The sequence below is a fragment of the Rhopalosiphum maidis genome, chromosome 4 (assembly GCF_003676215.2).
Source record: "Rhopalosiphum maidis isolate BTI-1 chromosome 4, ASM367621v3, whole genome shotgun sequence".
NCBI classification, from domain to species: Eukaryota; Metazoa; Arthropoda; class Insecta; order Hemiptera; family Aphididae; genus Rhopalosiphum; species Rhopalosiphum maidis.
The window spans coordinates 10,190,402-10,217,170 of NC_040880.1; the positions used below are offsets into that span (position 1 = coordinate 10,190,402).

General features: G+C 26.8%; 1 protein-coding gene across 1 annotated transcript; it reads right to left on the bottom strand.

Annotated features, from left to right (window-relative positions):
• Window positions 1-2,317: 2,317 nt before the first annotated feature.
• Window positions 2,318-15,601, bottom strand: LOC113549431 (synaptic vesicle glycoprotein 2B-like). Its single transcript, XM_026950718.1, has 12 exons — window positions 15,519-15,601; window positions 9,424-9,477; window positions 9,133-9,294; window positions 8,523-8,685; window positions 7,967-8,088; window positions 7,523-7,761; window positions 6,803-7,011; window positions 6,461-6,726; window positions 4,466-4,625; window positions 4,118-4,245; window positions 2,866-2,981; window positions 2,318-2,675 (listed from the first exon to the last, which is right to left on the bottom strand). The coding sequence occupies exons 1-11, from the start codon at window positions 15,520-15,522 to the stop codon at window positions 2,926-2,928; spliced, it is 1,563 nt and encodes a 520-aa protein (XP_026806519.1). The 5' UTR covers window positions 15,523-15,601; the 3' UTR covers window positions 2,318-2,675; window positions 2,866-2,925.
• Window positions 15,602-26,769: the final 11,168 nt, after the last annotated feature.

The following is a 26,769-nucleotide window of genomic DNA, read 5'->3' on the forward strand; positions in this document are numbered from 1 at the left end:
ACAAAATATTTTATTGCTAAGTTTTACTTTGATGAGAAAAAAGATGTTGAATAAGTTTAATATGAAGTTAACTTAAAATATTTTATATTTATAATACAGTATGATTATTTATTGAATACAAATAACTGTTGATTTATTAAGTCAATATTAAGACATTATAATTGATTTTCCAACTAGAAGTCTAGAGAAATAATACAATTCAATGGTTTTTTTAGCATAAGTTTTTCATTGTACATCATTATTTAATGGAACCATATTTTTAAAAGAATTGTATATTTTTGTCTCATATCTAGCAAATGCCAAATATAATTAAACACAATACTTAAAATGGTTTGGCTAGTATACATTTTCTTTTCCAATCATGATATGTATAAAAGATGTTTTAATAAAAGTAAGCATAGCGGGCTCTAAATTATCTTTTTTCTTTTACCTCAGTCAAGAAATTCTACTTATCAACAAATAAAATATGTTTGTAATTTAAACATTTTTATATAAATAATGCTTAAGAAGTTAATAATATTAAGAAAAATGTATAAGTTCTTTTGGTGAAGTATAATTGCACATTATTTTTTTGTCAAAAGACATATAATAGTTAATTATATTATAGAAATTTAAATCAAAATTATTGTATACTTTTTAAAAATAAAAATACTTGTTACTTAATGCATAGGATATGAACAGTAATGATATAATTAATAATTATTATATATGACCATGAATTGAGATGACTAAATACTTATCAAGACTTAAGATCAGTATTCTCTTAATTTGTGCGTACAGTGTTTTTAAAATTTAATTGTTAACAAATTATTTTGTATAAAACAAATACAATTAATCACTGTACACTGTAATTCATAAAGAGTAATCCTGATGATCTCTGCCATACCTGTTCTACTTCTCTGTTTTTATTGTACAAACTATCATACTTAAATTTCATTAGGTAGGTAGTCAATTGAAAACTTAATTGTATATTATGATGCCCGGAAGTCCTTCCAGAAGAATATTTGACCAAAACCCAGGAGTATCGTCAGTGCAGGCAGTTTCTTTTCTTAATAAGCCATCATGCCAAGGTTTAAAATACTCTACATATATTATATAAAAAATATGTTTATTGTGATTGTAAAAGAGAAATAAACATCAATACCACACTTACTCAACTGGTTTTGGTTATAAGTTTTTAATAATATTTCATTATATTTTATCATATTTTTAAATATATGATTAATACCTTTTATGTAATATGTGCCCTATACAAATGGAAAATTATCACAATTCAATATCCTACTAATATATTAAATAATTAAATTTAATAATAGTTTTCGCGCTGTAAACGAGTTACAAGTATAGGATTAATATGCAATATTACAGCATGATCCTTATGAATGACACTGTCATAAAATAATAAAATTATTATGTGCATAATAAATAACAATAGATTATGACTGGTTATTGATTATAGACATTTATTGTTTTATATGTTAAGATTCCTGTATCTACAATTTTTGTTGTTTTTTTTTTCAATTTTATTATGTATTAAAGCAGATGAATTAAATGATATGACTTATAATAATATTTATACCTCCTTAAAGCAAGATAGTGTTGGTGATAGAGAAATACAATTTTTCAACAATTAAATTAAAATAACAATCATAAAATATAACTATGAATACATATAAATAGAATTTTAAATTAAGTAATATTACACATTTAATATTATTATTACATATACATAATATATAAACTAATCTAATGATGATGTGAGTAATCAAATATATATAATTATATAAATATTATTTGTTAACATCACAAAATAGAATGAAGCTATATTGCCTATCTAATGTGCCGTCCTAATAAATCTATAGTGATATCACTAAGACATGACAAAATAAATAAAGTACATCGACTCTAAAAATTCAAAAATGTATTATAATTTTCAATACAATTTTTACGTAATAAATAATTCTCCTAAAAATCATATGTGTACTTGTGGATCCAGATTTAAAATAGTAGAGTTGAAAAATATAAAATCATACAGGTTGGTTAGAAAAAATTATTTTGATGAATAACCGGGGAACTATTTTTGCGGACTAGAGAACTTCCATTATTATTCAAAGAAACCGACTAATCATCAAGTAGTATTAATAAAAGAATAATAAAATAGAAAAACACATTTTTACTTCATTTTATAATTAGTTATATATAATATAATATATATAGTGTATAATATTATAATAAGTTATAATAAAAATCGTTATCATAATAATAATAACAATCGAAGAAAATATGTTATATATATATGTAAAACGGAATAAAAATAAGGTAACATTTTGTAACTTATTAAATAAAACATAATATTTTAAGCATAAGTTACAAATTCGTAGGGCGTATAACTTATGCTTAAAATATTATTTTATTTATTATCTTATAACAATATAATATGAAAAAAAAAACGAATGAAAAATTCACACATGATAGGTACTTAAAAATTAAATATTTATCGGATACACTTATTTATTTACAAAAAAAAAAAATAGTTGTCACATTATAATTAAGTTATAAACTTACAAATAATTTTTTTTCCAAAAATAAATATTTTGTAGGTACCCAGAAGAACAGTAATTCAGCACAATCACGCCGACATTCCCCGTGAATTCAACAGCAGTTAAAAGCAATATCTGTAAATAAATAGATAAAGATACAATGTTGAATGTACACTACAGTTTTATCCTAAAAGACTAACACCATAAATAATCAAAAAAACTGCATAAATGATAGCAGGGGATTAGATACAGCCCTACTCCCTAAATGCTTAGTGCACTAAAATAAAAAAGTTATATAGTTATATATTATATCAGCCGTACTTACTTTATCTATGCATATTACCGAATATATACATCCGATGGAATGGTCTGAGGTTACCGACCGCTAGTCTAAGTCTTTGTTGTTTCCGTTTGGAAGAGCCAAAGAGAGCAGTCCGCTTACTGAAAAAAAAATTATATATATAAATAAATAAATAAGAATACCACTGGCATAAATGGTTTCTATTTTATTTTAGACGATATAGAATGCTAAATTCCTGTGGGTTTTGAGATAAATATCAGACAAGTTTGAAAGAAAAATTACTAGTTTGAACTTATTTGTTCTTCGTGTAACTTTTTTCCTCAACAAAAGACTATTTTTTTTATATAAATATTGGACAAGTAACTTTGAACTCAACAACCGTAATGTAAACTTCTGGTTTTAAAAGTCTTGTGACATACATAAGAGTATATAATACAAACATATGTGCGATGCGTTGTTCATGTCATATACTTTAATTTTATAAATTATCAGTTGATGTACCAGTTTTTTTTTCAAAAACATTTTGATTTAAATTTTTCATTTTGCGAAGTAATAAAATTGTTTATTCTAAATTTATCTTTATAATATAATATAACCCTGAAATGGTTGTTTTTATTACCATACAGGATGATATTACAGGTAAATTCATATTGCATTGCTTAATTTTTCAGAAAGAGGAAATAATGAATTACCTAATCTAACAGCAAGTCGGATTGTATTTATAAACTTACTGTTCCATAAGAAATACGTCACAAAAATACCAATTTTAATCGATATCGATATGTTTAGGTATATAAATACACGGAGTACAATAATAATTTGTGAGTATCTATTAATAGTGCATTTTTTTATTTATATCCAGCAGAAAAAACAGAAAATTTCCGCTTCAAACTTTCCATGTAATTAAAAATTCGAAAATAATAATGATCATCGTATTTGAAAAACTATTCTGAACGGCTTTTGGGTTTAGTATATACGATGACTATTTTAAAAACTTTACCCATACATGTTGTTTATAACAATAATATTTATGTGGGATAGTATTTATAGAAATTCACTTCAAAAGATTTTTGATAATTATTTTATATTTCAAATTTTCAGAGCTCTATTTTACACTAAACTATAAATATATAATAATACTAAACTATAATATATATACATATATAAATAGAAAATATTTTTAGCCCTGCACCGTCATTATAGGTTAGGTACCTATTTAATAATATATTATACGTTCGAGTTATGAAAACTTTTCGAATTTAATATTAATACGTACTTATCAACAACGAGCTGAATATGATGATTAGCAGAATGCAGTGAGAGTCTATGAGCAGTCCGAATGTGATATTGGCCATCAATGACCCAAGACGGCCGAACGTCGCTGAAGCCGCGGCTGCCATTACTCTACACGCACACCAAAAAGTATTTTATTCAATATAATTTTTTTATTTTTATATTTTTTATTAATTATTTGCCAAATAGTTTATTGGATAAATAGGTATGTACAAATAAAAAAGAGGAATCTTGATACATTTTATGGAGAGATTTACTAGATTTAGCATTTTCTAATGACTTTGAGTATTTGCCCTAATGTATAATTTATATGGTTGGCGATGGGCCTTACCTCATATTGGTGGGGAACAGATCGACCATGATGCATAGCAACACACTGATTCCCAGTCCGCTGAACGCTTCGAACAGGCACGACAGTATGAGGTTTTGCAAAGCGTTTTTCACGAAGTACAGAGCGGCGGCCACAATTCCAGATACAAATAGGCACATCACTGTAAGTAGTTAAATAGTTTAAGATAATATTATTATTGACTTTTGTGTATTGTTATTTCACTTTTGATCCAATCATAACTAGACACATTTCAAATATTTTCAATACGTTATTTTCATTTTTTGTTTTATAACATTTACTACCAACTGTTTGCAATGTGATTAATTTTTCCCTTTGCCTATATTTTTTGATCAGTAGTAAATTCATATGATTGTTTATTTTAGTGTTAAGTTGCGGTAAACTCTCTATCGAATAAAGTATGAGTATAATGTGATGTCGGCAGTAACGCGAAATATTCTTAAACTAGGCCAACCATTAGTCATTACTCATTATCGTGTTTCAGAAAAGTAAACGCTAATGCGATATAAGGATTTTGATTACAGGGATAACTCATGTTACAGATTTAACATTTAACCATTTTAACTTAATGGTTGTTCCTACCCTTCTTATATTTGAATTTGTGTTTCAATTGATAGACATTTCCTGAGCTAATTGAATTCCCCTTCCTATACAATCCAATATCAGGATTGCTGGTAGAGCAGCATACAGGTCTCGATAAGTAGTTAACATTTTACTCTCGCAAATTAATGTTTATTCCAATTTATCAAATGATTCGGTAACCGATTTTCAAAATTAATATTAAAGTGATTTTCCATATGACGAGATCAATACATTTACCACGATGATATTTGATTATTTCATCGTCTGGTATTCGCTTAGTTTAGTACCGGAGATATATTACATAATATGATAACTCAGGTTTCGATTCGATAGTAGACAGGAAATTTAAAAACGTCAAAAAGCATCCTCGAAAATGTTCTATTGGTAATCTGATTGAATTTTGTGTTCGTGTATATTTATATTAATCGAAAAATTCACCTATATTACTCATACAGTTATTTGCAGGTAATAAAACTCTGGATGAAATTTCTATTTTAAAATAATATTTTTATGTGGAAATATTTTTATACGACTAAGAATATTACAATAAACAAATATGTGTCGATATGACAATTTTATCGTAAACTTGACGACTATGTCATAGAATATTGTTGTATTATTTTTCACATAACTAATTATTTCTTAATTGTATTATTCTAAGCGATGATTTATCATATATCATATGAAAATGAGATTTAACGATTATTTCATAGCTTATATATTATTATATTTGGTGATTTCTTCACAATATTGCACAAAAATTTGTTGAAGTGTTTAAATATAACATACTTTTAAGATATCGTAGTAATTTAGGTTTTAAGACATTTAAATACATTACAGTTACAGCATGTCAAAATGCGTAACTAATTTTCCTATACATTTTTTTTTCCAATTATTTTCATTTATATATCAGTCTCAGGTATTTGGTTTCCGCTCTTCCTCACACTACATTTATACCGTTTCCAAAGATCATCAAACTTTTCAATTATGAATATAACTGTTAACCAGTTAACCATCAAATAAACTTGCATGAATGTACCTATAATAGGAGCCATTAACTGCAGTATACTGGATAGGTCGTAATAGTATCATCATATCAGGACTTATTTTTGTTTTCAATACTAAATTTATTATGTGTCGAACTGGTTGTAGTGTATTACGAAATTATGAAACTTGTACGTGTATTCAAAATGAACAATGACTAATGTGTGACATTATATTTTAAAACAAACTACAATATTTGTAAAATTGTTTAAAATAAAAATGGCGAATAAGTTTATTATCTTTTTTTTTATAAATTAAGGTATACTGTTTTAAAAGTTTGTAATTCCAAAAATGACTAAAAATTGATCCCACTTTTTATGCATAGTAAGTTAAGTAGTCTTGTAATATTACCCAAGAAGAATTTAGCGCCAAGTCGGTGCACGCATAGGGGCATCCACAACGATGTGGGTATACATGCTATGCCGATCCACAGGGTGTGCGTGTACACGGACTCGCCAACTGCCGACCCGCACAAGTCGGCCGTGTTCAAAGCGCCGTCATGTTCTATGTACACGGATGACACTTGACACACTGACACTTCCACTCCAGGTTTTTGGCGTTCGAATGTCTCGAACCTGTTGAACAGTTCCGGGAACCACATCATCAGCGTGTAGTAACTATAACGATAAGACATTATGTATAGTACTTATTTTATTTCTATTCCAGCTTGTATTCAGCAGCAGATTAGTTTACCTGGAAGTCAGTCCAAACTGTATGAGACACGTGAGCAAAGTGTTCTTCAGGTGTGGTGGTTTAAACATTTCTTTAGTCTGGTACCACACCTCGTTAAGTAGATTCTTGAGGTCCTTTGGCGTTTTGACCGTCTTCATGCTGCGTAACGAACGCTTTGACTGTATGCTGATCACACTGCATCGGACTTCGTTCTCTATGAGACTCCGAACCTTAAACATAAGTATACAAATCAATTTATGCTATTTTAACAAAGCGCGATGTATGTGAGGTGCAATAAATGAAGTAAAATGCAGTAACTACATACATGCATCGGGTGGGGAGGTTTCGTGTTATTTACTTAGCAGCATTTACTTATGACAAGAAAAGATATTCTTCTTAAAAATTCACGAAGATGTGATCAGCATCTCTAGTTAGAATAAGGATTTTATTGGCTCATACTATATATGTTTGAGGTAGTTGTAAAAAATCTCCTTTACGGCCATTTGGATTTGTATACAGTGTATCCGCAATTGCAGTGATGTAACCATAATTACCATTTTAGGTACAGCTATCTAGCCAATATAAGGTCAAGTCCCCCATGCACACATGAATTATAAAAGTTTCTATTGTTTGGTAGACGAAGTGTAAGCCACGCTCACATTCGTCAGTGAGACGGGTACATGACCTATCCGTTCCTGGACATTATATATTAGGTAATAATAATAAGGCATTGTAACGTACAGGATAAGCGTCTCCTGGTTCGCCGGTATTCTCCGTATAAATCCGTTTTAGACATTCAAGTGCCTCATCAAATTCACCGCACTCCAACAGAAACTTTGGGCTTTCCGGGAACCGGGTCAGCCACAAGGCCAAAAGGATACTGGGCAATGAGCACAACGTTAGGAACAGATTCCATGACGAATACCTGAGTATGCCGATAGTGTAGTTGGACGGCAACGGTATGATACCCCAAGCAACCACTGTTAATGAACACGATAAATTATGGTTAAATATTTTATTATTATTATTATTATTATATTATACTATAATTATTGTTAGTTACTATCTATTATGTTATACAAAGTATGCTACCAGTAAATAATTGTAGGACCCTTAAGGTTAGTAAATCCTATTATGTCATCGTATAAATGTTCTATATTATGATTATCATACTATTATACATACGTGGTAACAGTATAATGCCGACTGTCCAAAACATTTCCAACCATGACAGCACTTTTTCTCTATAGATTTTCGGTTGAAATTCACCCAAATACGAGAAACAAATTCCTAAGTATCCGGACAGACTATAAACAAATGTCATGATGTACGATTTGAATAATATAAGTACTATTCAATGTTTATTTAATGAATATAATATTTTTATAAAAAAGAAACGTCTGTAGACATTTTATATTTTTATTACACGTGTGTACTTATAAAATAATGTAATTTACTCCAATTTATTTGGATCTGCTGGATACAATAATAAAATACAAATTACAATATCACCATTAGTCATAATATAACATCAATAATATCATACATATAATATACTACAAAATATATAAAGTTTTTAAGATTATTAAAAGTATTTTTAATTGAGTTGAGATAAAATCAAACACTCAATAGATATATCCTCGTATAAATTTAACATAAAAGTGATATTGCTAAATATTAGTAGTATTTAAATATTAAATAGTATAGGTATACTATTATTATAATATTGTATTGTACTCACCCAAAACCACTGAAGAAACGACAGAACAAAAATGGCCAAAATAAAGTGAGGAAGCTCGAAAGCAAGCTGAACAGGCCATCCACGAGCAGCGCTGCGATCAAAGCCTTCTTTCTACCGTGCATGTCGGCCAGACAGCCCCAAAAGTACGCTCCCAGGAGCATGCCTATAAATTAGGTATATATATTATACACAGAAATGTCGAAATTCAATGAGTTCATTTTAATTTAGTTTTATTTACTAAAACTGAGCACAAGTTTTATAACTCTAAAAGCAAACAATATAATTACATAATAAATTTGTAACAAAATTAGACTTAGATACATAATAGCGAATAACCGATAAAGTACAAATGTAGTTAAGTTTTTTTTTATAAAATATTATTATCAAAGGTGTACAAGTAACTGAAAAAAATTAAATTGTGTTCGTTTATAGCTAAAACAACGTTACGAATGTTAAATTATAAATTTAAATAATAGTTAATTGATTAACCATAAGTTATCCCAAAACATTTAAATATAATAATATTGAGAAAAACATTAACTTAACTCATTTAAAAAAAAGTTAATTAATTATGATAATGCTTAATTTAATTATTATATTGTATAATTACCTAAAAGAGGCACGGCGTTCAATAAGCCTTTGTCTGATGAGCTGAGATTGAAGTCGCATTGCGCCGAAGGCAGGACGAAAGATACAACACTTACTGATATGGCGCAGTTCATGTAGATGAGACCACATAGTGCCAATAAGAAGTAGTGGAATCGGCCGAATTCTATTGTGTGATAACATAAATTATCGATGATAAAAAAAAAATCAAAAAAAAATCTTTGTTTATAATTTAAAATATTAATATATAGTAGTTTAAGGTATAATATAAGTGCTAGAAAAAATAATTTATTACCTGCACACGTTATGGCGTGCTCAAAAATTGAGCCATTATCCAAGAAATCCAAACCTAAACGTATAACAGAGAACAAATCATAAATTGTACGAGTTATAAATATAATATATGTATGAATGATGATAGTTTAATACGTATTCATAGGCTATCGAAGCAATTGAACACAATTAGTTTTGTATTAATGACAAAATACTGTTTGGATGTTTGTCAATATACTCAATAAATTCTCGTTAGATAAATTCCGTCAATTATAGCTTGTGCGTTAATTAAAAAAGGCTTAAATATGTAGTGACAACATTGACTAAGATTTTACACTTTTTTTCTCAACAATTTTCAATTGAAAACCAAGGAGTAAACGATAATTTTGTTATTTATTAAAGACGACTGAAGTACTTATGCAGCATTAATGATAATTTATTTATTTTTTATTTTCAATACATATGTATTATACAATTTATTATCATCATAAGTATATTATGAATAAATGGTATCAATTTTTCGTCTCTCAGCTATAAAAATGTCGTGCACTGAAGTATAGGTTTATGTATTATCTTTATTTTTCCTCATTAATTTCTTCTGTTTCTAAGTGAATTAAACAATTTTTAGAAAAATGTTTGAAGTTTCTTATTACAATATTCGATTGAAAACTAGCCCAGTTATTTTTGATCTTTATAAATATAAATTACCTACTCATTATTTTCTGTTAAAAATACAAAAATAGTTCAAATTTCTGAAATCTGTTATCACGAATACATTTGATTGTTATAAATTTTTTACTATGAATGTACATAATTCTATGATAAAAATATATATGCTGTTAATTTATTTTTACAATTTTGTTTAATGTATATATTTGTTGTTTAGTGTGAAGGACATGCACTATCATACAGAACAGTGAAGTGCACAAATGCACAGTATTGAATATATATATTATATATTTATACATTTATATGACTTTACTTATCAAGTAAACAATTATGTATGTATAATTACAATAATTATAATTTTATATAATGAATTTTTTCATAAACATGTTATACATAAATACATAATTGTACTGGGAAATTCTTAGTTTCTTATAATATTAATCATTTATCTTGTATAGAATCAACATTTTAAAACAATGGTTGTATAATTATTGCTATTATATTTTATCAGTTTTTTAGCTTTTTGAATGATTATAATAAGTTTTAAATTCCGAAGCAGAATATTTTGATATAATATAAAAACCGAATTTCGAACGAGTAATTAACTAATTTCAAAATTTAAGTTTTTATAAGTATTAAAAAAGTGGAGTGTGCACCCCTGTAAAATTTTGATGCATCATTTCACCCATCTAAACTAATTATTTATAACTAATTAAATTTTCGTTAAAAACACAATTTTTGTCCATCAAAATTCTCGGAAAATTATTTTCATTTCAAATTGTTAAAAAAAATATTTTTTAATACATCAAAACTTTTCAAAATAATTATAGCAGAATAGGTAGTGTTTTTTGTTAAAATAATCACCCAGTATGTATAGCCACTTCTGCGAAAACTTTTCAACTTCATCGCAAACATTAATTGATTAATTTTTTTTTATTGATGTATTTACACAATATTATATTAAACCTAACCTAACCAATTGGTTTACCGCAATACTAATTAAATAATATTAATCATATTTAAACAAAATGTTTTAATCTACACACTTCATGAACGGTTTTCAAGTATACATATTTAAAAAAAAACATTGAAAAAAGTTAGGTGGGTATCAATATATAAAGGGTTTAGAATTATTACATACTATATGAGTATGATTACAATAATATTACAAGATAACTTTTTATATTGATTGTGTAACCGAGTTTTTTTTTATAATTATCCGTTATTACGAGTATAATTAAATTGTTCAGTACTTATAATATCGTTGGGTTCTTAATGTGTATTTAATAAACAAAAATGTCTTGTAGCAATGATATTATGTTTGCTATATTATTTGCAGATTAGTGTACAATAGTATACTTTATTGCATATATACATATTGATATCCTTAGTTACTTGCGTTTTATTATATACGATTTTAATGTAAAAATGGGATTTTCTTGTTTTCATCTATTGTAAATCTATTTTTATGAACCTATATTTAAAAAAAAATTAAGTTGATGTCACCAATATTTGCTCTTTTAACAAAAATATATAAACGTAGCCACGTAGGTTTTTAAGATTTTATAAATATTTTTTGATTTGTTTATTTTTACTCTACATACAATGCTTTTATTATAACCGAAACATATAAATACTGCGTGTAAAATAAAATAGATTCTTATTGAAATACACTATTTGAAAGGTCCTTCAGATATTAAACATTGTGTACCGATGAAATTACTTTTTGGAAAATTTCGTTCGATATTGAATTACAAAAACAGCAATAATAAAATATTGAGCACTGCAGGTTACCTCAAAATTCAATATCAGACGGAGAATAAATAGATTTGAAACAATTTATTTTGCAGGGCAAGGTCACAAAGATTATTATACGATTTAAATGATATTCAAATGAAATAGAGATTGTTATTTTATAAAAACTGTATTACCTGGCCATCTGAATATTAATTATTAAATGAACAACCTTAAACGACTCTCAAAATCGCAATAATATTTTGATTGAATAATTTTGTTATTACTTCTTCAGCAGTAATAGAAAAATATCATGTTGAAACAGTTTAACAATTGATGACGAATTCGGCGTTTAAGTTTATAATTCTTATATTATTTATACAATTATAATATATATTATTATATACTCATCTAGAGTAATTTAAATGTTTGAATATTGCCATTACGCATCACACTGCCCCTGGCATCATAATTTTCAAATTTTAAGAACGGCGTCAACTATTTTTAGTGCCACTAACCCATTATTTGGAAAATTGATTTTGCTCCTGGCGTCTTTAACTCTTAATCTGTCGCTGCCTACATATCGTTTTCTCTATTTATTTATCTATACATAACAATTCATAAAAATCGTACATGGATTATATACATATAATGATGCAGTCAGCTTAAATAGCTATTTAGTTTATTTATTAATTTATTTTTAATAATATAGAAGTTTAAATACCGCAGTAGATGTCAGCCATCAAAGATTCAAGGAACGTTAAAGTCATTATAGTATCAGATCTTTATAAAAACATGACATCCCCTTGGACCAAGTCATATCTTAATGTTATATTTATTATAGGTATATGTACCATGTAAAATATATTTTTCAATTATTGGTTCATTAAAAATCATGGAAGATAAAAATAAACCCATAATTGTTTCTCCTATGTGTAATAATTTTTCTTGTATTAACTAGTCTATAGTACATTTAATAATATTTTGCTATTAAATATACCGAAATTTGGTGTATAAAAATTGTTTGTGTTATTATTATAATGTGATGATATTATTTGTTCATACAATCATATTTTAGTAGTTCATCTATATGTTTGTCAACACATTATGCTAATTCACAAAAATATCTACTTTCATAAAAGTAAGTAAAAATTTATAAAATTAGTTTATTATTAATGTTGTTCAAATGATAAATCTGCATGGAATAAATCTTTCTGTCGTCTAAATGTAAAAAAAAATGATTTATATAAATGAAATCCCGGAAAAATTGACAAAAATAAAAAAATATATTATTTAAATATTTTGTAAAAAAAAAAACCGTGTACCTATACTTTTTAATCTAATGTGAAGACTAAAAACAGTATAAGAGATATAGACATTTTTTAACAGCCGTGTATCACACCCAATTTGATATCAATAATAGGTACATTTATTTTCCTTATGATAATGTAAAGTGTTTCTGGGCATTAATACTTATATGATTAATAATTATTTTTTTCAATTAAAATTTAATATTTAAAATTTTAATGTATTTTAAATTGTAAGTAAAAGTTAAGTATCGAAATCTATTAAATACTTAAATATAATTTATATTATTAGTAATCCTTTGAGACCAAAGATTAATAATAGTACTGTGATTTACTTAACTATAACTGTGCAAAAAAAAGAATGCAAAAACGTTCAAACTTATAAAATATCTTAAAATATTATAACGTGTGAGATGTGAGTACTGCAGCTAACTCGATTTCGTTCTGTATTATTCGCTCATACTGTAGTGATTTAACCATAGATTCTTGTATGTAACCCAGTTCCTTTCCGCCCCACAATGTTCTTTTACAATATCCTACTATGTTTGTTCGACTTATTGGTCACGGTTTCGATCAACGTCGACTGTACAGGTCTGTTTCGCTGATAACTGGCCTACCAACCGTCGATAAGCACCGCTGCTGAAATCACCGATAACTTTTTTTCATAATTCAGGGAGCTACTCAGAACATAAGGTTTTATAGGTATAGATATTCTATCTATAAACCGTACATTTACAATGTTTAGACTTCAATTTAATTGTCCGTATTAATTTTTTGAAGTGATGGTATTATATTAAAACATATCAATGAAAAAAAAAAGATTTTCAGAACTTTACCTTTTATAGTTAATTTACTATAAAGCTTTAAAAAAAAATTTAAAAAAAATTAAAACACATTTTATTGGGCATTTTTTTATGTTTTTCAGCTTTATAGTTTTGTAAGGAATTACCGATTGGATATTCTAAAAATCTTCATAGCACTTCTCATAGACAATGTGAATTAAACAATACCCCAAATAACAAAATTCGTTCTCCAGTTTCGGTATCTAACACGCTAAATGAAAATCTAACAAAAAATAACTATTTTTTTAATTGTGAAAAATTAAATAACTTTTTTGGAAATTTTTAATCTTAAATTTCGTATCTAATTGATAATTCCTTTTTAATGAGCTATCAACCAACTTTTTAGCTATAATAGTTTTGGAGAAAAGTTAAAAAATAGAAATTTTGGGACTGTTTACGCCGACGTTTTTGTGGATTCAAATCGTTATACCGCTTGGGTGTGATTTCGGATTTATCTCATTAATATTTTATGCTAACGCTAGCTTAATTATCCACCTACTCATTACAACTGAGATATATTTTTATCATTTTCTTATTGAACAAAAATTCTTGAAGTTTTAAAAATTTAGACTTTTTTCATTTTAATTACCATACTTACTTAATTAAAATTCAAGAAAGTAAAACATTTTTTTATCCAAATTAATTTAGGTCTGAAAAAATGTTATATAAGAGCAACAAATATTAAACATATTTTACTTCTCATTAAATTATTTTTATATTATTGAATCACTGTAATAATAATTCTTCCAATATTCATGAAAAATATTTTTAACAATCATTTGTTAATATTTATAATATTTTAAATGATTTATTTTGGGAAAAATTATAGTTTTTACAATTATTTATATGGTTATGCATTTTATATCAACTTTCAATTTTGTTAAATTTACTCTAATTACCTATACTGTATACGTTGATTTTACTCATTGTTAGAAAAAATAGTATAGGTGCAATTAGGGGGTGCTTAAGGTATATAAAGCTACCTCAAATATTTTTTTATAACATCACATTCAGCAGGGATTCATCGCTAAGCCCAAAAAATGAAGAGCTTAAGCACTTTCAGTTTTTTTTTTATTGAAATTGTGCCCATGTTAGTTGGATACAATTTAACCTAGCACTCGCGAGCATTTACTATTTAAAGTAACATTAAACAAAATGAAACTTATCTGATTATTAGAGAAAATATTGATGTCTTCTCCTATAAATGTATCAATAATGGTAGATAATATGACCAATAATGATTTTTTAAATTGTGGTAATATTGGTAAGTTAAAATAATGTTTAAATATAATGAAAAAATATACTTTAAAATTATGCTCATAATTATTAGGTATATGCCGTATTATTTGTATAATATTATAACAGGAATTATAATAACTACTAAAATATGATTATTTATTCAGTATTAACTAATAACAAATTATTTTTCATCGAACACGGAAAAATACGATAATCTGTCCTTTACATACAACGTATTATAACTTATAAGTTGTAACTTGTACCATAATATTATAATATTTGAAATAGCGTATCTTAATAGTGTAATGCTATAATAAATATATTACCCATCACGTCCCTGGTGCTTCGTAAGTCTGTAGTATGAGTTTCTGCATAGATGAACCAAAACCGAAAAGTATAGTTTAAAATAAAAACAAAATCAAACCAAAAAAAATTAAATCAATAACAGCGTACAAAAATATGACGTATATGTAATAATAATATTATAATACAATATTATGTGTCCTAGGAAAAAAATAACGTTTATCTATCACACCGACACACGTGCATACGCGAACGAATACGAAGACGACACGAGGATTACAATGTAATATTATATTATATTTATCTGTATGATAATTATTCGGATCTGGTCGGGTTTTCTACTTTTGCGGGCGCACACATTCACGTGCAACCTTTAACTAAATATCGTGTATATAATATTATATCGTCGTGGTAAATTTGGGTGGTTTTTCGGTGATATTATCGCGATCGGGTACCGCGTACCTATAATTGTTGTGGTAGACTGCCGCGGTGCGCGTACAACATATATGTAAAAACGACGGCCCGAAAATAATAAGTTCAGATAAAAACACGAGTAATAGAGATACATCAGTGGCGGCGGCGGTGTACTGCGTTTATCGAGTCGGTGGTCTGCGTCGATCGTGGTAGGAGTATCATATTATAATATAGAATCAGAAAACAATAATAATATAAAATCTGACGACCGTTTTTATTATAGCTTTTAAAACGACAAATCGCGCACGCACACACGTACACACTCGCCAACCACTTTAACATAATATATATTTATATATTATGAAGGAACTGAGTTAGAATTGTCCCTGTTCACTTGAGCCGACGTGTAAGGAGAAACAACTATAGATTTACAACCAGCACCTCAACTCCCGTACGAATTTCCGGTTGTTTTTGCGCGACCGACGACGCCAAAATTATACTGCTCACCTCTTGCCGGAATGCCTAGAATATATTATTATTAATATAAAGTATATATAATTTATTGTTTAAAATTCGTCACCATATCATCGGTTATCGCCAAGGTCAACATAATTTATTGTTATTATATTTTAGTAATAACAATAATAATATTATGTCATAATCTTAATATACAAATACTCGCGTATAACCGCAAATAGGTTATTCGTATTGTTTTTATTCCAATATTATAAAGTCTTGTACATTATACATGGACTGTAGTGGATCAGCCTTCTTTTGATAATTAAAAAAATTATCTTTAATATAGTAGAATTTTCTTAGAAGCTCCCAGAAATCAACCCTAGATCTGCCAATGTATAAAAACAATTCAATATTCATCCGTGTTTTTATATTTCCTAGATAAGTAACAAGCACTGCTTTCCAGCAGCAAATCACAGTGGGCCACTTTGTGCAAGGATGCCGATATCATAAATCAATTTGTCGAGTTTATGTAAATACATTGTACCGTTGGTGCTGTTAAAATAAAATTGGTATAATGTATATTACGACCATAATCACTATAGAAGTAATTTGGTGATTTGGGCGAAATGTATTATTATTTTTCGTATTTAATTTTATGGCCCCTCTAATAATTCAGGCTATTTGTTTTCATCTACGTTTTGATATTTCGACTTAATATTGTCTTTGCTGCAGGCCTCTGTTCACCACGTTGATACTTATTATAATTTTTTTATTATTATACTGCCACTGCATGTCACGCGTACAGGTAGATATAGTATCTATGTATAATGTGTTTATATGTAAATAAAATTGCACAGAATAATTATATAGCTCATCTATCTATATTCTATGTATGCTACAGGATTATAAAACTTTGTGCAAACAATAAACACTCGACGCAAAATCAAACAAAAATAAAGAAATAAAATAAATATCGGAGATACGATGACGCCAATACAATATAATTCGACGACTACCATTCCAGTTGAGTGTTTTGTAATCGCAACTCACTAACCGCGCGGTCGGTGACAATTCTAGTACAGAATATAATATTTTATAGGCACTATAGGTAGTAAGTAGGTATTGCTATCTATTATTTAATCAATCTTTTTTGTCTACTATAGAGCAATGTGATTGTGATTCAATTTAAATGTATTGTATATGCCAATCGTATCTAACTAATATACGACGTATCGTGAATGTTAATTTTCACGTCTTTTACATTTCATGTGATGCAGGTTGAACGAAAAACGTTAGTATAAAAATGCTTTATGCCTGTATATTGTGATAAAGGAATAAATACATATTAAATTAATACATTAATTAAGCACATATGTATTTATTATAATATATAGTCTCGAGTTTCAATACGTTTCTGTTGAAGTAATGGTGATTTTATAGACCTCTTAAATGTCTTGATATTATTTTATTCTTGAAAATATTTTGTCACTACAAAGTATTTAAATATATAGTAAAACTAAAATTATGTTTAAATAATATATTGAATACATGATAATTTGTAGTAAAACAATCGACGAAATAAAGAGTATATGCACATTTACCAATACGCTTTAAGACAACACGCTTAATTAATTGAAATTAATAAATACCTAAGAAAAAAATATTTAAAATGTTTTACAGTTTAATTATAACGTTTTAGAATAAAGAAGTATTTATACTATATTATTCAAGAAATCAAGTGGAAAAATAAAATAAGCGATTTAGTACATATAATTTGTATTATGACTGTTAATTGATTATAACCTTGTAGATTGTAAGTATAAATTATTTATAAAAATGTAATTGTATTGGTATTATTAAGAAATAAACTTAATATTAATACTCCTAGTGAATAAAAGATACTGGATAGAGTATACGTAGATACTTTACTATTTACGGTTTTCAAATCTTAATAATTATATAGAGACGTACATCCTGTATCAGTATTTTTGAATGACGATTATTGATTACCAATTTATCATATAATATTTAATACAAAATTTAATAAACATACTACAACTCACATACGTAGAATGTGTGATGTGTATGTGATTAATGTTTTGTTTTAATCTTTTACACATATTATACGTGCTTGAAATTATAATGCCCAAAATCCTTTTCGAGACTGTAAACGAATTAATATTTACTTATTCGATAAAAAAAATAATAGGTACTAACCTAAGTTCTTCCCGCGTCATATAATTAAAAAAACAACAACACCGAGACTATTATATTAAGCCACCACGACGATATTGTAGACTTTAGTTTTTGCACGAGATTAAAATATTATATTTATCCTTCTAAACAAATAAACGGAACTGAAAGACTTATAAGTATAACGTATTACTAATTATTATATGTCCCCACGTGCTTAGAGTAATAACGGTTACACTCTCATCTCGGACTAGGTAAAGGTACGCATTTCAACCCATTCTTAAAAATCTGCGTCCAATCTACGTCACTTACACTCTTATCCCAGAACACCGTCATAATAACACTTAGATAGTGTCGATGTAGGCTTGGCACAAAAAGTACAAATCAAATATAATATTATAACACCGATAATTATAATAATAATAAAACTATAACAGTTTAATCATTATAGATGTACATTCGGGTGTTGTCACCATATAATCGGTTAATTATAATTTATAATACATACTTTAAAAGTGTATGACAAAATTGACTAATGTGAACATAGATTGTGATCTAAACCCACATTATTTTTTTTGAGAAAATGTGATTAAAGTATTTAGCGTATTATTACCTAATATATAATTAAATAAATTGTTTAATAAACCTTTACCATTTCGGAGTATATTATGTACAAGTATATAATACATAGGACATAGGTATATAATTAGGTCTTTCAGGAAGCAACATTTTCGTCGTTGTATTCGTTGTCTAATTGTGTTGTGAAAAAGTTTATTGCATCGTGACTCGGGACTTGTGAAGAATAGTACGCGTTGGGAGTTTGGGACTATAATAGGCTTCAGTACATTCTTAAATTAATTTCGTTTTCCCCGAACCAATACATACACATCAACCTCACGCCCAAAACATTTGCAATACTTCTGTTATTTAATTTTTAAACAAATTGAATCTAATAAATATTTTATAAAAAATATAATATAACACCTATTAATAATGAATACTTCTTCATTTTGATGTCCAGTTATATCTTTCTTCGCCAATTTTGTTGAATCGGTTTACAGCAGTCGACAGATTGTTTTTATATTTGGTTGAAATGTTCACTCCTTTTTCTGCACAAATAAATGTATTAATTTTTTTTAAATACAAATTTAAAATAGTATATATATATATAATATATATTAATATTTATATAAAATATATAAGCTAATTAATTTATAATAATAGGTACCTATGTACCTATGTATAATATAGTCTCTTAATTAATATTGACGTGGCCAACTATTTTATAAGGAACACCGATATATTTTTTTAACTTCGTGAATGGGAGGAGAATATACTTTTTTTAAACGATTCATTAATCATTAGGTATTCGATATTTGTGTATCTCTGTGAGAATCTCGCTGTATATAAGTATATTTCTTCATTAAGTAATGCAGAATTGCATAAACAATTATAAAATTAAAATTAAACCAATTATGGACCATTAAATCACAATTAAAGAATCGTAAACTTAATAATGATTCATTAAAAGTTTAGTGGTTTGTTTATATACAACCCAACTATCACAGTACATTCAGTACAAGCATATAGTTATACTTAGTCCACAGCCGAACAGGTAGATAAGATATACAATTTATTTTGTGGATCAACATTGATATAATAGTATATGTGCTATATGTGATATGTATTGTATGTTTTTTTCAATACAACTCTGCTAGTATCAGCAAATGTACTTATATCCATATACACAATGACATCTGTGGTAAATGAAGTTGGTATATCACTTTTTTTTTATTTCTAAATTTATTGACATTGCAGGCTATAATATATTAATAATTATAAATAAGAATAATAAATAATTAACATATTGATATTATATTGATGATCATTTTTTTCTTTTGCAAATAATAAAAAAAAGTTATAGTTTATGATCCTACAAAAAAACTACTATTTTCAAAAATAAATATCAATTTTGTCCACCGCACACGAATCATATGATTTTTTAAAAATTTGTTTCGTTCGATACCATCGTATAATCATTAAGACAAAAATTAATAGCATAGTGTGAAGATCGACTGAAGAATGATAACATCTAAAATAAGATTACTAGCATTGGCCTATAAGCTATAGTATCGTCAATTCATTATATTTACCTCGATATATTAGTTCAGAGCTTGATAAGAGATCGGTCGCGTTATAATATTTAGGATAGAAATTAAAATATTCGTCAATTTATTATAAGTGTATGAATATTGCTCACCTCTTTTATAAATTTAAATTTGTAACGGTGAAATTGTGGAAATAGATCTGATTATTCTTGTATAATTTTTCACTAATAAATTTTAAGGATTTATTGAATTTACGTACGATTTGAATAATAAAAACTTGATGTGTAGATAGACCCGACTATTATTCTTATAAAAGTATTTAGAAAAAAATGAACGATTATTGTGCTGGACTCGTTATAGTTGAAAACAACAGGTCACACCGGGGTTAGTCTAAGAAAAACGGAGTAAGTACATTAAGTATAGTATACTACTCGTCTACGCTCAGATTTGTTCTTTGGAACGGTCATGATATTGCCATCATTGATAATTTGAATAAATAAATGTTATTTTAATCATGTTGTGTGGATAAGATAATTAATACGAACGTATTATACATTCATAAATATAAATATATGCGCGATGACAATTAATTATAATGATAATTAAATTATTGATTGTAATATGTATTATAATAATTAATATGTCAATACAATTTTTAAATGTTAATATATTGAAATTATGAAGTAGAGTGACCGATGATCGTATATAAAATAAATGGAATAACATTAATGTGCTATGTTCATTCAATTATATTAACGATATTTAACGTTAATACGTTAACGTTATGTTTGTGTTGTCAGCGTGTATTATATCTAATCTCTAGTGACTAAATAAAATATACTATGTAAACATAATATAATATTCTTTTAACATCCCAATAACTTATTACATAAAATCAGAAATAACAAATTATTTATTAATTTCATATGGACAGTTTGGGATGATGACTATTAAAGAAATTTTAGGTAATGTTATAGACCTATAAGGAGGTTTCTAAATAATTTAGTATTGAACATAGAGAAAGTAGGAAAATGGGATTTTAAAAATAAAAAAATAAGTAGATGTACTTTAACGTTTTGTAAACATTGAGCATAAGCGAAATTTAATTAACTTATTTAGAGGAGTTGAAGGGTATTATTTTTTAAGTTTTACTATATACACGAGTAAAATAAACCTAATATTAAAAAAAAAACATTTGAACTAACTAAAGGCCTGAAGGAGTTAGTTTTATATTTGAGAGGGTAGTTTTATCGATTCCGCCGGAAATTTATTAACGAATGTTGCTTCCATATGCATATAGTATATATATCCATATAGATATATAGTACGTCAGATAAACCAATAATTTATTAAATAATAAATATAATAACTCAAATATTGATGAAGGCTATTATTTTTAAACGAATTTAAATTAAATTGTTATTTTTCAAAATAGTGATTATTGATTTGATGCCAATGTATCTATCAATTTTTTATAACCGTGAAATATGTTTGATATATACAATATACATATATTGTTTTTATTTCATAGTTTTTGTTTTTGCTGATTTAATTTATTAAGGTAAGTAACTAAAGTAGACAATTTAAATAAGCTGGTGGGGTTACAAACGTTAAATTATGCCCGGAGAGGTTTTAAATACGAATAAACCATGCGAGAATACAATAAAGATAAACTTCGCAGTTCTATTTAAGATATTATATACATTTACTATGCATTTGACATTTATATCCATAATTATATTATGTATTAGTGAATATTTTGTATATATTATATATATAGTAATATTTTATATGAATATAGGATAATATATTATACTAAGTTATATACTTATACAGTTATACTATAAAATATCAATAATCGTTAGTTGCTATGTGAAAAATGTAAAATACTTTTATTGTGAATTATTCATGTTATTGTTAATTTAGCAATTAAAATATAATTATTGAATTTTTTTTATTTCATTGATGGAGCTTATATTGTTAGCACAAATTAATATGCATAATATAATATTATTATTACAGACGTATAAAGTATAAATAAAATAATATAAAAATATTGGAATGGAGGAGAGGAGGTCAAAGAAAATAATTTGTGATTTTTAATTCAATTTATTAAGTTATGCGCGGGTATAATTAAATTGCTAATTTAAAGTCGAAGAAAAGCTTAAATCTAAGTTAATAAGCGTCTTGAAAAAATGACGGGGATTAATATTCTGGAGAGAAATTAAATTTATTAAATGTCATTAATAGTATTATATTTTCCATATATTTTTTCAAAATGTATTTTTCTATCAACCATCTGAATATTTACAATACTATTATTTATAATAATCAAGTTACCTTAATTTTTTTTTTTTTTATTACCGATTGTCAAAATATATCTTTCTAAACTAGAAAAGTTTTTTTTCTGTGTAGTACTAAAAGTATTCCTATTTTTTATTTTATTTCTCGTGTTTTTAAAGACATTGTTCACTATACATTTTCCAAAAAAAACTTCTTCTGATATAACTTGAAAGTATATAGGTACCTACAATTTTCAGTTATTCATATCGTATTATTCTATACTTATTTGAGTAACATATCATTATTTTACTTTTTATCTTCAAATAGCTTTACATTTTTTTTATTATTATACTTACCTAGTATAATGTATACTTAGCTGTTTCTAATTAATACTCTATATATTTAAGTATCAACCTAATATATAATATACTATATACTAGGTACCTGTATTGTTTTTAAAATTTTAATTTCTAAGTTTTGAAGGTTTTCTTTTCTTCGTGTAAAATTCAATAGCATTAATAATCACAGATGGTTCATTTTTTGAATAATTTTATTAATAATCTTGTCTATGTAAATTTTATGAGTAATGTAGTGTAAGTTACACTTAGTAATTCATAATTCATATTTCACTTAATTCCTATTCTATTATCAGTTTTATTTTTACTTTTTCTACTTTATAATATTCATTGTTTCGAAATCCACCAAATATCCATCGTCAAAGATGACTCATCTCGAGACTTAAATTGTGTATTGTTTTGTTTGACTTAAAATAATAGCTGTTAAATTGCGAACCTATACAAAAATAATTTTAAATATCATTCAATTCACAGGATTTAGAGTTAAAAATCATGTGTATAGTCGTAAGTATGAAAGTAAAAGCATGATGTTTTTAGTCAAACAAAATTTAGTTACGACATTAAAAATAGTCATTACTATATTATCTCATAAAATAATAAAATCCATTAAGTTCCTATTTGTTTTTTAGTGCATTCAAATGTTTAAACCAACGCTATAATTTATATTTATAAAATATATATTGATTAACCGCTTGTACATGCATTTCATAAGACTAACGTCTCCAAACCAACTGCAAACGTTAAATTATGACATTTATGTAGCGTATATAAGTACAATGCTACTTGTATAATATTATACAGTTTTATTACTCTTAAATAAATGAGAAAACAAATTAAAATTTTGTAGTAATCCAATGGTAATGTTGTAAACGTATAAAACTTGTTATATTACTGTTTGGTTAGTATATGAGCTACATTTGTAAGGTTATCCCCTAAGATTCAAATGTCCTTCACATGCCTTTGGTAACATCTATCTCATTATTATCATTATTATTTTACTCTTTCATATTTTATACGATAAGCCATAAGCTACATTAATATAGTTCTTGATATATAGTTATAAATATATATACGATAAAACTATCGAAATTTGTATACAGCTATTTTCATTTTTCGAGTTTTTTGATAAAAACCAAATATATAAGAGTCGTCAAAGTAAATTGCTAAACCCAGATACAGTCATATTAATTCGCATAGGAATTTTTCAAAACGAATAAAGACGTCTGTATTATACTAAGTCTATATGTTTAAGAATATAGCCCAACGCATAAGGTTGGTATAGAACAGTGGTTCTCAACGGATGTGACAAGGTCCCAGCATAGTGGTGACAAAAAATATCCACTGAAAAAATAAAAGAATTATTAATTTTTTCCAATAAAATCGTATTATTCCCAACTCTGTAGGTTTAATCACCACCAATGTTAAAACAACATAATAATAAAAATAACTGTTCACACTAAATGGCATACCACAAAGTTTATATCTTTATATTACGAGGCATATTCGAAAAGTAAGGGCCGTTTATCATAAAATTGTATCCAAGTTTTTCCGTGACAATTGTGTAGACAGTAGTGCGTCCAAGGATAGGAAATTCATCAGCCAGGGCACTAATCGTCAACCGACGATCAGATCGCAGTTTTTGGTCCACCACAGAAACAATTTCATCAGTTTGCATACTGGGCCTACCACTCTTCGTCATGAACATTTGTTTGTCCATTTTTGAAATCACGACACCATTGTCTAATCTTTCCTTCACTCATTTAAGTAGGTCCATAAACTAGGCATAACTCTCGATGAATTTCAGCAGCTGAAGATCCTTTTGCACACAAAAATCTTATTACAGCGCGAACTTCACAGCTGGCGGGAGCAGCGATTATCGCGGACATTGTCTACTGTACGCACAAATAGGAAAATTACTACTGAATCAAAACAACGCCTGAAATAAATGCACGAGTAGTGCACGTACAGATATGTACAAGTTTAAACGTGTTACGACTTGTCTATTTGGAAATATAAGCGAACGGCCCTCATTTTTCAAATAACCCTCGTAATTCTATTTATTCTTTGGACCGAAATATCGATATTCATTCAACACTACAGCTAAAATAAAATGTATAATTATTATTTTTCTACATACTGTATTTTTTAAAGCACTCATAGTTTTTTTCTAAAATGTATAGTAAAGTTTAGGTTGTTTAATATTTTAACTTTAGGGCGACGCAGTGTTGACTTCTTGCTAATAAGTATTACATGAATCCAAAAAGGTTGATAACCACTGGTATAGAATAATAATGTAAAAAATATAATTATGTCACTAATAACGATCTACGAAACTAAATAAAAATCTTGTAGAGACGATCACGCACATATAGACTTAGTATTATTGGATGTACAATACGATCATATTTTACAATATATTTTTATTATGTATATTATATTATGTATGTCTGTGTGCTTGGTGTAGTGTAGGTATACTATTAATGATTATTCATTATTATGATAGTGTTGTATGCGATGATGTATAAACTTATATGCAATAATTACGCATTGCGGTCACGTTTAAGGAGGTATAAGAAAACAAATATGAAACAATAAAGCGCGACAGCTAGGAACTAACATAGAAATAAATAATAATAATCAAATAGCGTGACATAATTAACGCCGTAAAATAGCATATTTTACGTATATGGCTGGTGCGGAAATCGCACGAAACGAATTTACGACACGATTTTTTTTTTTACATTTTTATTTAGAAAATTTACAAGCCAAGAGGCGCAATATAAGCAAATTATACATCATAACACAGTGTAAACAATACAAACAGGTATGGATAATTTTTAAAAAAGGCAAACTGATAATATAAAATAATTTATTTAATTAAATTAGTCTCGTAAATTGTAGACTTTACAAAGCAAAACGATAAATGTATTGATTGTGTATATTTTTCTAAAGAACACATTTATAGTAGAAAATTTAATTTGATTATCAATTTCAATATATTTTTTGGTGTAGGAAATTAAATCTAGTTGGGGTAAAAATTAAAAATTCCCAGTACTTTTCTTCATAATTTGGTGGAGGGGTGGGGAAACAGCAGTTTTAATACGAAATTAATTTTTGATAAACTCGATTTTCTGATTTTGCTGTTATTCAAAAATGAATAACCATCATAGATACTTGAATTTTCACCATATTATGTTTATAATAGGATTTTTTCGAACTCGAAAATTACATATTCAAACGAAAAAGAAGGATTATAGTTATTTTGTTGTAGTCAAAAAAAAATTATCCGTAAAAACTAGGCATTTTTACGTAGGTATATTATTATATTTTTACACACAAAGATATTTTTAAAACATTTGGATTTATTGTATTGCCTATATTTATGCGACGAACCTACTTACTTTTATCTACAGAAAGTCGGTATTGATTTAGAAGCTAGTATTTCTGAATAAAACTAAATA